Here is a 14,694-nt window from a genome sequence, read left to right as displayed (position 1 = left end):
AAATTCGAGTGAAAAAATGGAAAAAGAGATTCGTTGATTTAAGTGACATATTAAAAGTTTTAATTCCCGTGAGAGGCTAGATGCTTACGGAGGACGGTGCATTTGCGACGTTCACAGATTCGTACGAGAGGGCGTATTGTCGCCGAGCGCTGGTTTCTGCGGATTATTAGATTAAATCCCGTGTTTTTCGTCGATGCTCTCCGTCGAAGCAGGCGAACACCTGGTTTCCCCATTTCCGGCGAGTATTTGACGACGGATATCCGCGGAACGTGCAAACTGAAACAGAGCGCTGTTCAACTTCTGTCCGTGTAGTCGGAGTCGAACGTAATTCCGAGAGAGTCTTTCGTTTCCATCATTCCGTACAATTTTGTTTCGCGGAGACATCGTTCAACTGGCTGCTTAACACGTTGTCGAACACCGATTCCACTGCTAGAGCTTGCTTTTCGGAAGAAAAGTCACACGGAATGTTTTCCCTGTTTTGCCACACGCTGCCAGTATGGAATTTCGACAAACACACTGCTGGCAAAGACAGTAAGACAGTTTATATATTTATATGTACAGTGACTCACGAAAGTATTTGAACACGTACCATAAAATAGTTTGTTTATTATAATAAATATATTGTACAATACTTACAGAAATATTACTAACATTGTAAATTGGTATGACTCTCTAGATTATACAGGTCAAGTTTCAAGTGAAAAATCGAAAAAACGGCCTGTATTTTGCTTACCATCTCTACAGTAAACGCGCAATACTTTACGACTATTATGACGTGTAGCGAAAAAGTTGCTCGACTTATCTTCTTTGCAGTTATTTAAAAAAAAAAACAAGAATTCGAATAGACCACAAACATTTCGCAGATAAAACATTAGGATAGTAAAGATCCAAATAGGTGTCCCGAGTTTTTTTCGTCACGGCATGCGATGGGTCCAACGAAATTTTATTGTTTTCAAACCGTTGGCCGGGACGGTTTAGCCCGACCATATCCAACCAAACAGCTAAAAAAGAAAGGAAAAAAAAAACTATATTTAAATTGCTCGCGAAATCCAGTGTCGCGTGCGAGCCCGCAAAAGTATAAAAGATAAAACCGTCCGACCGTATCGGAGATGATAGAATGCGCATCGGGGTCGAGGCACCAGCGTTTAAGGATTTTCCTTCAATTTCGCGACCCTCGAACAATATTTCCGAAAAGAAGCAATCGATTATCGTCGCCCTATCGTCGCGACACGGAAAGAATAGAGGTGGAGAGGGAAAGAGAACGAGAGAGGGAGAGAGGGAGAGAGAGAGAGAGAGAGAGAGAGAGAGAGAGAGAGAGAGAGAGAGAAAAGGAGGGCGTGACACAGGAAAGAGGCGAAAGATTATAGTGTCTGGGCAGGAGGGGTGAAATCGAGAAAACGGGGGTCCACCACGGTTGACAGAGGTCGCGCGACGACAAAAACGGCAGTGTAGCACACACGGACGAGCACGGGCTGAGATTTATGGATTTCGGAGCGAATTCCTGAACCGTCCGTACACCGAATAATACCCGTTGCTGTCCAATTGATCCGGACAGTCGCTGAATCCGTCCATGTAAATTCAGGACAGAGCCCTCTTTTTTCCCCCGGCCCCGTGTCCCGGTTGCCACGAAAATGGACCTCGTTTTAGGTGACAAGCGGCTCCACACCGCGTTGCGTATTTGCTGACGTACGAACAGACAGTTCCATTAATGCTGTTCCACAAACGTTGGGCCGAAATTAATCGCCGCCCTTCGCTCATCCTTTAGAATCCTTTTCTTCGGCCAGACTTTTCTCTCTTCGGATTCTCTTTCTCATCGTGATGGTTGTTTTGTCGCGTGGCTCTTGGAAAATGGAACGCCCAGAGGAGCTGAATGTAACACCTTCGAACTGTGTTCCTTTTACGGTGTTCTTCGAACATTTTTCCGAAATGGATCACAAGCATTTGTTCGTCCTTCTGCGCTTCTTGCTTCGTTCGGATTTTTCTTTTCGGATTTACCTCGTGCATGTCTGTAACACAATGTAATTGTAACAGTGGTCGCTGATACCGCAAACGCTGACGCGACTATACCTAAATACATTGGAAGGATGATACATTCGGGGAGATGCACGCAATAAATTCATTTAAGTAGGTAGGTGTATCTCCTCGTTGGTTAATCGATTCTTTTTCCGTAGTGAAAAACTGCACGCACACACGATTTCAGGTAATATTTCGTTGGACACGTGATATCCGTTTAATTAGTTCCCGGTAGATGTTGGTTGCCACGGTTTTCTTCATTTAGTTTTTCCCCTAGCCATTGTTACTCGCAACGTGTTCTCATCTCGCTGGTATCGTCAGCAATTTCTCTCGTCCCGTTCCTTTCGAGACTTTCATTTTTTTCCTATTCGTCTGGTTTGTCGCTTCTTCCTGTTGGCGTGCGGCCCCCTCGCGTCCCCTCGCCGACCCTCTTCGTCGCGAGCAATTTTCGCGGCATTTCGTATCTACCCTGCGACCCATGAGCCGCCATTTTTCTTCCCGATGCCCCTAAAATCATGCCAGAGGCCGGTGAAAACAAACCACACCCGATGCTTCCCCTTAACTCCGTAACACGGCCATCCCCCTCGAGTCTGCCACGGCCACCGTAAAAATTCTAATTAATCTCGGGCGCATCAGCTGCGAAATTAGATATCCGAGTTAGAAAGTTGCACAAACTTTCGAACGGAATGCGCTCAGAAATTTAATGCCGGCTCGCCGAAGAGTAATGACTTTTACGAGTTTAATTAAGAAAAAAGTATTAACGGTGGCCCGTGGAGCTTGATTAACATGTTAATTGCTCCGTCAACCACGTATGAATAATACCGACACTTTAAACGACGCGTTGGACGAATTAAACTTCTCTGTAGCTCGCTACGCACAAATTCTTTTCTTTATAAAACAGAGAAAACATTAAATATACAATGTGCCTCCAATAAATGCCTCGTTTGTGCCATTAATCTGTTTTCTTTTCGAAGAAGAAACTTTTTTTCGTTTAAACATAGGTGATTAAAATTTGTATAATATTGTTTCAATGCGTGATTTTGAAATTGATAAACAGTCGTCGGATAATACAATTGTATTGTTGCTATAAATTCATATCGGTCCTTCGTTTCTTGCTTTCAACCCTTAAGTGAACCGTTGGGGCTTGATGGGGTGCCACTAAAAATGCTAATAATTATTTAACCTGTAACTATTAATGTTATGTCGCGAATGTTGTTATTGTGTTCTCACACAGATTGTTGTTTGCTTCTGTTTGATTTCATTATATTATATGATCTTTGCATGCGCCATTGCAACGCGTACGTGTTAAATACAACAGGAAGGAAGAGAATGCGTGTATAAAGAAAACACATCGGTGCGGTAGGCTGAACTATGTATGTATATTCTCCAAATATTTCTTTTGTGCTAGAGTATGCGAACTTTATCGTTTAAACTCACTTTACAGATTGGAAAATAACGACAGTGCTAAAAGAAATATAGCTCGACAATTATAAACGACACTGACTTCACATTTTTTCTTACGAAATCGCAGAAATAAATTCGACTGTACAATGTCCACTTTAAGGTACTCGAAAATAGTTTGTTATTTTATTTTTCCAGTACGAGGTGTAATTTCTGTTTTATCTGCTATCACATTTCCTTTTAGTCAATACACTGCTTAGTTAAATTTATGGGAAAAATGCTCCCATTTGGGAACTACAAGTAAAACAGATGTTTTTCTTTTCTTCTGTCTAAACGACAGCTTTACAGTGGTTTGTCGATGTACAATTTTCATCAGTCGATTTCTCACAAATTGGAGAAGGAAACAGTTTTAACGCGAAACGAATCTCATCGAAGATTTGCAACTGGTTTCTCGGGTTGAGAAATCCGGAATAAAAACAGCCTGGCCGGAGAAGTTCATGGGAAAATTTAGTGGAGATAAGGGAAGGAAGTGAAATGGACCGAACGTGGCCGAGGTGAAATAGAAGGAGCATAAATAGACAGAGAATTATGTTGGGGAAAGGAAAGATTACGCGAGGAAATCGAACGAAAATAATTCTTTCGACTTCTGCCGGCGCGATTCGAATGCAGTTGCATTCAACGAGCAAAGCACATTGTTATCGAAGCTATTGAAGGACACGCACAGTTAAAAATATAATTTCGATGACTATTATTCCATTTGATATTGTCGTTAATTCTACCATATAGTCCTTTTTTCGGCAGTCACGAAACAAATACTGTGTTCTAAGGAAATTTTAACAATCGAAGACCAATGCAAAATTCCTTAGGAACAGCTCATTCAACTAAAAAATATTTTTAAAAAATCGATGTTCCTTTATACGCTACAATTATTATTATTATGCGCGCCGTCTAAAGGAAGAAGGAACAGACACCACAGATTCCAGAAATTGTATTCCTCTCAATTTATGTAAACTTAAATTTATTATCAGATCTTTATGCAAAATACAAATTTTCTACCTAAATTGCAACAAACTCGAGTGAAATAGAAAATTACTATTAAACAGCATTTTAAAATTTTTCTAATACTTTTACCGTCTTAAAATACGCCTACCGATTTTTGTCATAAATTATATACAATCGGTCTATTTATTATATACAAGTAGCCGATATACATATACATACGCGTGGTCACAAATGTGTCAAACGAATTACATACGAAGAGGGGTACATAAATATGCCATGTGTGGTGCACAAGTCGTACAAGAGCAGGAAAAGTATGCGAGCTACGCCGAACTTTAGAATGGCCGACCCTCTGTGAACCTAATGCTACGCCGCCATCGCCAGAGTCGCGATTGTCGGAGTCCCGATCGTCATAATCCCGGCCGACAAAGTCGGAAGCGTAATAATCGCGATCGTCAGAATCGCGACGATCAGTATTATAATCGTTACAATCGCGATTATCACAGTCACGATCATTGCAGTCGTGAGCGTCAAAATCGCGATAGTCAGAATCGCGGACGCTGCAGCCGAGGGTAGTTGGTAACGAACAGCCGGTTGCATCGTCTTGTTCAGATCGGTGGTATCGCGAACGTTCGTGTCGCGATCACTTGGGTCAGAAGTGGATTCGTCGGGATCGTTGCCTGAATGCGATTCCAGCTGGAAAAAAAAAATCCAAAATTAAATGCGGCTGCTAATTTCAATCTATGCGGTGTCGTCGTAAAAAGAATGTCTCAATCTTCAAGTTTATAGTATTTTTACATACAGTATCATCAATTTTCGATTATCAATACAAAAGAATTATTAAGAAAATTGAACTTAGGGGTGGTCTAAGCAGCTAAGAATAAAAAGTAATTGCAGTCTGAGCTGGGGGTAACTTTCCGGTTGGTTTACTTTGTACGATAGACGTACCAGTCGGTTTTTACAATTACATAATTCGGAAACGTTTGTGTCAGAATCAAATATTAATTTGAGATGTAGCTCGCAAGTAATGTTTGAATACTGTCAAGTTTATTCAGCAATGTGTTCGAATCGATTGTACGTACTTTGTTAGCGCTGGTAAGAAAAGTGCCACGCAGGTTGGCGATGTCTGTGTGGGTGCCGTTGAAGTCCTTTTGTTCGTGTTGCACAATGACACGAACCGTCGAGTGTCGCTGATGCCTACGTCAAGACGCGTCGGATTCCACGGTAGTCCTGCTGGTCGAAATCCGGAACTTGTATTCAGGATTCGAATTTCGGTCGTCCCGAAGAGTCCAGAGTGAACGCCACGAAACGAATATTTGATCCTCTTGGTCTCCTTTGGTGGAAAGTCTACCTTCAATCTAAAATTGTCCTTATATACGAAATCGGAAAGTGGGAGGCGATGTCGTTTGTCCAATTGGAATTCTTTCTGGTCTTAGGGGACACTGTCCCTCCGAAGTATACAGGCTAGTATGGCCGAAGAGAAGGTGGAAGGTACCCTTGATAATAATGCGGAGTGAGGATGGTCAGGAGGTACCGTTAGGCCCAGGGTAGGGGACCCAAGTATCCTCGAGTGCCTGACAAAGTCCTATTGTCTCCGGAAGCGCGCGTGCTAGCCAGATGATTTTAGGGGATTAACTATGGTCGTCGGCGGTGCAAGAAAAATTGTCCGAATCCTCGGCAAAAGGTGCTATAAAGTTCGGGGTTCGGTACCTCGCTGACTCTCATCAATAGCATTTTAAAATGATAAAATAAGCGAAAGTACCGTCAAATCTAACCCCTAACCGGTGAATTGCCTTTCGCTGTACCCTAATCTTCTTTTCTAAGACGTCTACGGCTCGACATTTTCTTCAAACGAAAACATATTATCGAGTTACATAGAAAATAAGGGAAATAAAATTCTAATTGTAGTCAACATACAGATCTACATTACTAGAACTAACTAAAGAAATTACGAGAATTTCTTGCGCAGTTTTGGCATAACGTGCGACTATATTCGGAGTGAATACCGGCGCCACATTTTTCACAAGTAAACACAGCATCAAATACCGATTTCGGCACTAATGTTTTTGCGCTCTCCGCGTTCAGTCGTGCCGTAGCTAAAACCTCGGGCGTCCAGTCGGAGGACGAACAGTTTGGTACATTTTGAAAGAGCCAGGTTTTCAATCGAGGATTAAAGGGATAGATAGAAAGGCATGAGGTATTTCGAAAGCACTGGGATCTCTGTGACCATCGCAATAAAATCGGAAGAAGATCTCAGCAGGAAGCGGGTTCGGGTTCGTTACCGGCGGCAATATCTCGCATCTGTGGTATATGAGGTGACTCGTTTCGAGGATTGGCCTTGATCGGACGGTTAGTTGTGGACTCTGTCCTTGAGGGGGCACGCGATATCGACACAACCACCCGGAGAAACGAATGAAAGCCTCTTCCCGTCGAGCAACACCTACACCACAACAATTCCTTTCCCTCGAAGCCACTGGGCGAGCTTTATCTCTCATCGAACCGCGAAATTTCCGTAGCGGCAAAGGAACGAAATATAAAGGAAGCCGTGAGCTCCAATAAAACCGAGGAAAAGAAAGAAGGAAGACAAATGGAACGGGAACGGGTGAAAAAGGCGAGGAGCGAAATGGAGAAATTGAGGAATGCAACGATGCCGAAGGAAACGGGGCTCATTTCCAAGCGATCCCGCGGCAATCCGCAAGCGTTTTTCGGTTGATCGACGTTTCCTCGATTTTCCAACCTCGGCGTTCCTTCTCGTCGTCGAATCGCGTCGCGTCGCGTCGCTGGCTTCCCACGAAAGCGCCGGGCGACCGATAGATACGCCGAAACATTCTTTTCCACGGTCTCGCGAAAAAATCTCTTCGTGACCCTCCACCGCTATTCTTTTCCTACACTTGCACTTTGCCGAGAATGCGACCGGAACGTACCTACCGTGATTGTTTGCAAAATAAAGGGGAAAAACCGGAGCAGGTATACAGTCCCGGGAAAAACGTAGGCCAACCATCGCTTTTGTTCAATTCCAAATATCCTCGTAAAGTAATTTATATCTCGTACATTGTATATTCTATAAAGCACACCCTTCGAAAAGGAATACCTTTTTCAAAATTGGACCGGCATTGTGGGGCCTACGAAATCATTGTATGACTACGAAACTATGAGAAAAATAGAATTTACAAAAGAATTGTAAGGCTCGGCGAAAAATTAGAGCCATTAAGTATTATCAGAATTATTTAAAAAATCCATGTAATCCGTGCAAAAGTTTTAGACCACACGGAAGAATGATATAACTCGCGGAGACGGGATTGAACCGAGAAAAAAGTACACGAGGACACGGTACAATCTCGTGGAACGACATCAGAATTTTCCCAGTATCGGAATTGAATATTTTCGCACATCGAAAGGATAACTTACCGCTCACGAGTAAAAGCAGCTATAAAATTCGATAAAAGTTCGACACCGTACGACCGGTGGCGCGAGCAATTCGGTACAAGTCGAGATGAAATAAGTCGGTATCTCCGTTCAGATTTCGCCGAGCGCAGCCCGGCGAGAAACTTCATTTGTGCGCGTCGCGTCGCGTCGCGTCGTTTCGAAGCCCGAACGCATCGTCGATCCTGAACGCGGGAATCTGATTTCGCGAGTCGCTGGCTGAAGCTCAATGCTCGTATAACATAGCGTCGTCATAGCGGCGACGGAATCTTAGGTAAATCAGTGTCGCGTGTCGCGCAAAAACCCGGAATAAAAAGACGCGAACGAAAGACACCCCGGCCGCGGGCCGAGGAAAAAAGTAAGCGGAAAGTTTGAAAAACGCGAGCGAAACGTTTCCTTTCGCGCCGTTGCCCACGGCAACCTCAAACCCTGCGTCCCGTTCCGCGCGCTTTCGCTTTGTTCGTTTTTTCCCACCCGGTTTTTCCGCGCAAAACCGTTTTGGAAACGGCGCGGCGAGAACTTGAGAAACTTCGCGGCTTTGATGGCGCGTGAAACTTTCGGCCAACTTATCGTCACCGTGTTTATTTTTCCGCGTGGTGGCATCGCGGCTTGGCCTCTCCTTAGCCTCTTGTTCCTGCGATTTAGAGACTTCGTTAGCACCGCTAAATATTAGGGGTACCCATAAGTAATCAATTATTTGCAAAGAATTTGTTCTGCCTTCAGTTCTGTACCGATCGTTGAACAGGAAACACGTATTCTTTTACAGTTTTCGGTAAAGCAGCCTGTATTCAAAATATTCTAATAATTTTTTTTACAACCCTGTAATAAAATGGCGACGTCCGTACCTTCCGAGGATCATATTCGTCATTGCATACTTTTTCATTTTCATGCGTGATTTAAGGCATCTCCTAATATCCTCCTAATATATATTGTGTCGAATATATTATTTTAATGGCTTTCTATTTGAAATAACCATCAACGTTTATTGTTTCAGGTAAGAACAATTCGGAAGGTGTCATGGAATCCATCGGACATTATACAAATTCAATGGGCCTGACATAATTAATACGCTCCATTGTATTTGGGGTATGTAATTACCAATTATTTAATATTAATGCCCATTATGACGATCTAATTGATCACGAAACCAATAGAGAACGGAATACCAAAATTACGTGTCACGGAATGATTACAAAGAAGCGTACCACAGTGTCTCCAATCGATTGAATTCATTATGATGATTAACAGGCTGCATTTTCGGGTAATTCAGTGGCGATATAATGTAATATCGTCTGGCAGAGTATTAGCACGATATTATTAGAATATTAAATCGGCTCGTGATACAACGGTATTAATGATTAAATATTTTCGGAAATAAGGAGCGATTTCTGTTAGTATACAAGATGTTAAATTGGAAATTAATGAGCCGGAAGAACAAGCAACGAGGAACGGGAGAAAGACACAGCCGCGAGAAAAATAGTGGCAAACCGTTGATATCTGCACACATATCGCGTATCCTCTCTCTCTCTCTCTCTCTCTCTATCTCTCTAATCTTCAGTTTTCTTTTTTCTTCCAGTTCTTGCTCGGCCACCGCATAGATGTGGAAAAGCTCACGCGATAAAACACCTGAATAATGTCGCGGTAGAAGATTGCCGAAAGTTCTTGCGGCTCGTTTAATTCCCTGATTTTTACAATCCGCGAAATTTAAAAATACTTTCAGAATTTACTCTCCCGAAAGAAGCAACATAAGTTTGCCGCTTCGTGCTCGTTGCTGGTTTCTGTGCACGGTGTCGTCTAAACTTTCTAATTCGCTGTTTTATAAGCCAGAAATATGGTTCGAATATAAACTGCGGATGCTTGTATATTTATAAAATTTGCTGGTGCACGAGATACGATAAAATATTTTACCAAATGTGAGCAATCTATACTTCATACAGAGTATTCGTGGGAATACTAGCCAGAGTTTTATTTATAATACTAGCCAATTTTCTAAATGGAATGGGATGTATTATTTTATATGATATGAAAGCGTGGGCCAAAGTTCATTTGCATGCGACAGAATGATATCCAAGATCAGAAGTGGAAGAAACATTTGGAATATGGCAAATAGTTTCAATTTCTTCTAATTTCCTACAGAATCATAACTTGAATGAAACGAAAGTGAAATTTGCAATAAACAGATTGAGATTGAGATCGACAATATCGAAATTTAGTAAATTATTTCGAGACACAGGTTCCGTCAGACTTTCGAAGATTTCCGAAGGATATGAGACGAATCGAGGGTGGTTATTGTACCAGTTTCATTTTGTTTTTTTATTGCTGCGTCTCGGATCGATCGAACTCATCGAGTATACGTTTTGACAAATAGCGATCGGTCTCTTAATTGGTGTTTGATTAATTGCCCATCCGATTCTCTTCTCGTTATCGAAGTCCGACTGAAATTCTCATCAATGCAGCTTCCAGTGAGCACAGACGATTAAACGATAGCGCTCGGATACAAATGACGAACGAAGGGTGGGCCGGATAATCCGGACCGAACCGATGAGGTCGTGCTCGAGTCCCGCGGATCAATGGAAATTTCGAAGTCACCAATCATGCTCGCCGGGACTCTCGAAATAAACATTAACACGCTCTGATTCGTTATCGATTGCGCAATATCGTTCATAGGGGCGCGCGCGCGCGCGCGCGAGTATTGTTTATCAGTGTCTGAAACGCTTAGTGCTTGCAACACGCGCAGCATGCAATAAGGAAAAATTCTAACTCTATGATATTGTTTCCTTACTCCATGAGTAATACTTTCATCACTTCTAACATTAAAACACGACGAATGACGTACTTATCGGCATTTCTCGTTCAGACGATTACGCGCCGTGTTCAATATAACCTCCATTCTGACCTGGTGGGTCTCCGAAGGTGATCGAATGATCACTGAATTCGCTTTCGTACACGTTTCCATATAACGTAAACAAAATTTATAGCATTCCATTACAAAAAAAAAATTGAAGGCCAACTTCAGTTCTTGAAAAATAATGTGAATAGAAAAAGCTTCTACACACTATTACATAACTCATAAAAAACAGTGCAACTTTTTCCTGTTCCATTTGTCCCTGGCATTCACCGTTCACGACAAAATGGCAGCGTATTACTTCACTTTTGAGTCATCTACGTTCACAAGATGAATTCGTAACGTAGAGATTTAACTAATTTGAAAATTTCCATCTCGCCCCGCGGCATCACGGTTGGCATTAAAAAGCAATTAGTGGACTGTGTTGGAATACAGTTGTGTTCCGCGCGTAACCCGGGAGGAATGCTATTTTTGTTTGTTTTTGTTTAGTCAGTCCCAAACGTGCCGGGCATCCCGGACTTCTCACGGGAGTTGGGAAGGGGATCCGGTGCATTTCGAGGCAGTAGAATATTCTACGATTCACGCTTTTTGACGAAGCTTTTATCAAGATAAAATTGTCATTGGCCAAACGCGAGCACCGTAACGTAGTTCGGCCGATGCGGTCGGACGATAAAGGCCATCACAATGGGATAAAGAAGAGTTCCCGCTTGCTACTGAATATTTCAAACTTCAAAATGGACGTTCCCGGCTGTCCCGACATCGGATTTACGCGAAACTATAATAACTATCGCCTACAGTCCCGAATGAACATTCCCATCCGACATCTTTTTGTAAACCGAATTTATGATCGGTAATCCGTGTCAACCGTGGTTGCTATTAATAACGCATTCTGTAGGTGTTATTTACTCTTCAGCGTGCCGTAATGAAAATATTTTTACCACAATGTTGAACTTTCAACGTTTGCGTTTGCGTTTGCGTTCTACACGATAACATTCAAGCTGAAGATGCTATTTATGTTTTATCGTTTTGATCAATTTGAGTTACTGGAACTTCCATTTTTCACCATAAAAGCTAATATTTAATAAGGAAGGAGAATAGTTAGTCCAGTTCAGTTTGACTTCAAGAGGATTGCCAATGTAGAAAATTACAATTTACACGAAAGAAGAACTTACCAGTCACTGAAGTGCCTAGGGCTTAGGAACACCTTGATAACACGCTCCTGGTTAAGAACTCTAATAATCGAGAGGATTGGAATCTCGATTAATGCAAGGATGACATTTGATGCACGCATTTCGTAGCGGAGAACGTGCGATCTGCTGAAAGGTCATTTGATGGTAGGCCATTCACGTAGTAGAAACTTTCCAATACATTCTAGCCGTATTGATGTAGAATTTAGTCCGAAACAACTAATAGAAAGCGAACGAGAAAATGTATCGTAATCCTTGACAGTGTTTCAGAAATCATGCGGTATATAAAATTTTGATCAAAATATTTTGGGTAAATAATTACCATTACTTTTATGATCAACAGTATTCATTCAAATCAATTTTTTTATTTTTGGTAAATTTTAAGAAGACAATTATTATTTTAGATGTAAGAAAAATTGAATTTCCGTACAGTTAATTATTTGAAATATTCCACGATATTGAAAGTATTATCACGTATTTACTGCGGCAAGAAGAGGCGATCGTTTATGAGCGAATTCAGTGCAGAATGGCGGTCTAAAATGAGGTAAATCACAGGGCCAGGGTTTTTACTCACCCGAATACAGTCTCGGACAGGATAATCACGAGGTGTCTTTATGATCGATGGCGTAAAGAGATCCGTTTAAGTATAGCATAAACTCGCGTCGGCGCGGAGCGGAGCGGCTGCGGCAGAGGACGAAAACGGCGACGAATAAAAGTATACGTCGGCCCCAACCGTAACTTATACCTCGTAAGGTAGCTCGGTTACCTGGCTGGCTCGGTTAAATCAACAGGTAGCTTCTGTCAGGGGCGTACCACCTTGGGAATAGTTCGTGGACCGTTCAGAAATTGTGGCAACTTCCTGAATACCCAAAATACACCGCTCGGATACGTCCACCGAATTTTATTACTGAATTCCCCATCGTTTTTGCTTTCGATCGCGTCCTTCAACATGATCCGCACACTCCTTGATCGAGGAGCGTCCCATGACTTTCATAATTCATACAAAACCCGAGGCTAATAACCCATTAGGCGCCGAGTAGACTGCACATCTTTTTCTGCATTTATGGCTTTTATGGTATTTCTGGCTAGAATATAAAATTCGACAGAATTTTACAAGATTTCTATTTATCGTAGACCTCCAAAGGATGCTGCCACTGAAAATAAGATTCTATCCGAGTTCACTGTCTTACAATTTTTCTAGAAAAGTGCGTAAACATCCGCAGTCTAGTCCCAAGCAATGAAATAATATTTTTATATAAATCATTATCTATTACTAGACTGCTGATTTTATGCACTTATAACAAAGACAAGTTGTGCTATTTAAAACGATAGACACATTAAAAGATTACTGTCTTGAAATTATGAAGATTGTTACAGAAGAAGAAGAATTGTTTCTTGCGATCGGTATCAACAATTTTCATTTTGCATAAAGAACAGCAGTATATCATACAACACTTTTAATTGTGTAGGTCCAGGAAAGCGTTTATGTGTTCATCAATTATTTAATTGCTTCTTATCTATCTTTTTCTATACATTCATAAAAATTTGTATTTCTCACGTGCAGAAATAATTCAACAGTTTCAGGAATTAAAGGATTTTGTAATGTTCTAATAATATATGATCAGAATATGCTGTTATCTCCACAGGAATTTTTCAACGTATTAAACAATTATTTGACCACGCGATCGCCTTTTACGGAGGCAGCTTTCGATTATAAACCTTCTGGAAGAAGAACGGAGAAATACGGATTTTATGATACCGGGGCAATTCAATTATTTTCTGGTAAGAGATATCCGCTCATCGTGCGAAAACTCGCTATTGTCTCTGTAATTGGCTCACGGACGAGGGAGCTGGTAATTCTTATTGTTGGCTAGCCACCCTTACAGCTCCTGCTTCGTTCTATCGACAAAAGTGCACGACTCATCTTCACAGAAAACTCCGATTATTTCCTGTTTAACCACCGACGATATATCGTAATGGTAATAATATTTTCCAACATTCTACAAACGATGCCTTCATTTTAAAAAAACTAATTTTTATAACTTGTCAGCATCTTATCTCGGCGTGACACGTTCACTTCAATGTTTCCTTAGAAAATAATATTCTTATTGCATTAAATGTTTATGACGATTTTGTGTTGTGGCCGTGTTGCGTTTAACCCGTCAGCAAAACATCTGACAACAAAGGAAAAAAGACACTGAAATAATCCACGTAGGCAAACTCGCGAGGACACATCGACGCGTGAAAACATAAACACTCTTTGGGAAAGGTACACATCAACGGTCATTAACCTGTCAGCAAAACAGCTGACGGTTAGGACAAAGGAGTTTAAACACGATCGGACACCAGATCGTCATTTTGCATATCGGTCCAGTTGAGCACAAGTTTTTCCGAATAAAGAAGTCAAATCGCTGTGATTCGGAAACGCATTAGTACTCCTTCAAATCTTAATATTTATTGTTTAAAGCTTTACTAAAACGTCTGACTATCTTTCCCGCAGAAACATACTTTTAGACATCCGGTTTATGCATCGGTAACACCTATGGCTAAGTGGGCTCAGGATTGCACTTGTCCGATTCCAGACTTGTCTTGTCGAGATTAAGTGATCATGGGACGTGTACGTGCGCCGTCTCGTCGAAAGCGCATTTATATGCACAATCGTGTCACAGAATAATACGAAGAGAAGCATCGCAGAATATTTACCGTTCGCTTCTGGCTTATGTCAATCAGCCGTCTCGGCGCGGCGCGGCGCGGCGCGGCGCGGCGAGCGGACAAGCGACATTTTAAACGCGTCGAAGATTTTACCGTAGAGCCATTGATACGTCA

General features: G+C 41.8%; 2 protein-coding genes across 3 annotated transcripts in view; one reads left to right on the top strand and one right to left on the bottom strand.

Annotated features, from left to right (window-relative positions):
* The window catches only part of LOC143361311 (furin-like protease 1), a 318,740-nt gene that overhangs the window by 131,478 nt on the left and 172,568 nt on the right, over positions 1-14,694 (top strand). The gene's annotated exons all lie outside the window — the stretch shown is intronic.
* Positions 4,777-6,452, bottom strand: LOC143361726 (uncharacterized). Its single transcript, XM_076801327.1, has 5 exons — positions 6,331-6,452; positions 6,196-6,258; positions 5,615-5,771; positions 5,496-5,561; positions 4,777-5,109 (listed from the first exon to the last, which is right to left on the bottom strand). Exons 1-5 carry the CDS (start codon positions 6,450-6,452, stop codon positions 4,780-4,782), a joined length of 738 nt encoding a protein of 245 aa, XP_076657442.1. The 3' UTR covers positions 4,777-4,779.

The sequence above is a fragment of the Halictus rubicundus genome, chromosome 1 (assembly GCF_050948215.1).
Source record: "Halictus rubicundus isolate RS-2024b chromosome 1, iyHalRubi1_principal, whole genome shotgun sequence".
NCBI lineage: Eukaryota > Metazoa > Arthropoda > Insecta > Hymenoptera > Halictidae > Halictus > Halictus rubicundus.
Note: the sequence above shows the minus strand (reverse complement) of the source record. Positions and strands in the feature narration are given on the sequence as shown.

What these genes read in the sequence shown, in the direction of transcription:
- LOC143361726 (XM_076801327.1), bottom strand. Translation starts at nt 6,452, where the DNA reads ATGCTGTGTTTACTTGTGAAAAATGTGGCGCCGGTATTCACTCCGAAT. An exon ending in CAGCGAAAGGCAATTCACCG is followed by an intron (nt 5,772 to 6,195) that starts GTTAGGGGTTAG and finishes GGACAATTTTAG; the next exon opens with ATTGAAGGTAGACTTTCCAC. An exon ending in GGAATCCGACGCGTCTTGAC is followed by an intron (nt 5,562 to 5,614) that starts GTAGGCATCAGC and finishes CACGAACAAAAG; the next exon opens with GACTTCAACGGCACCCACAC.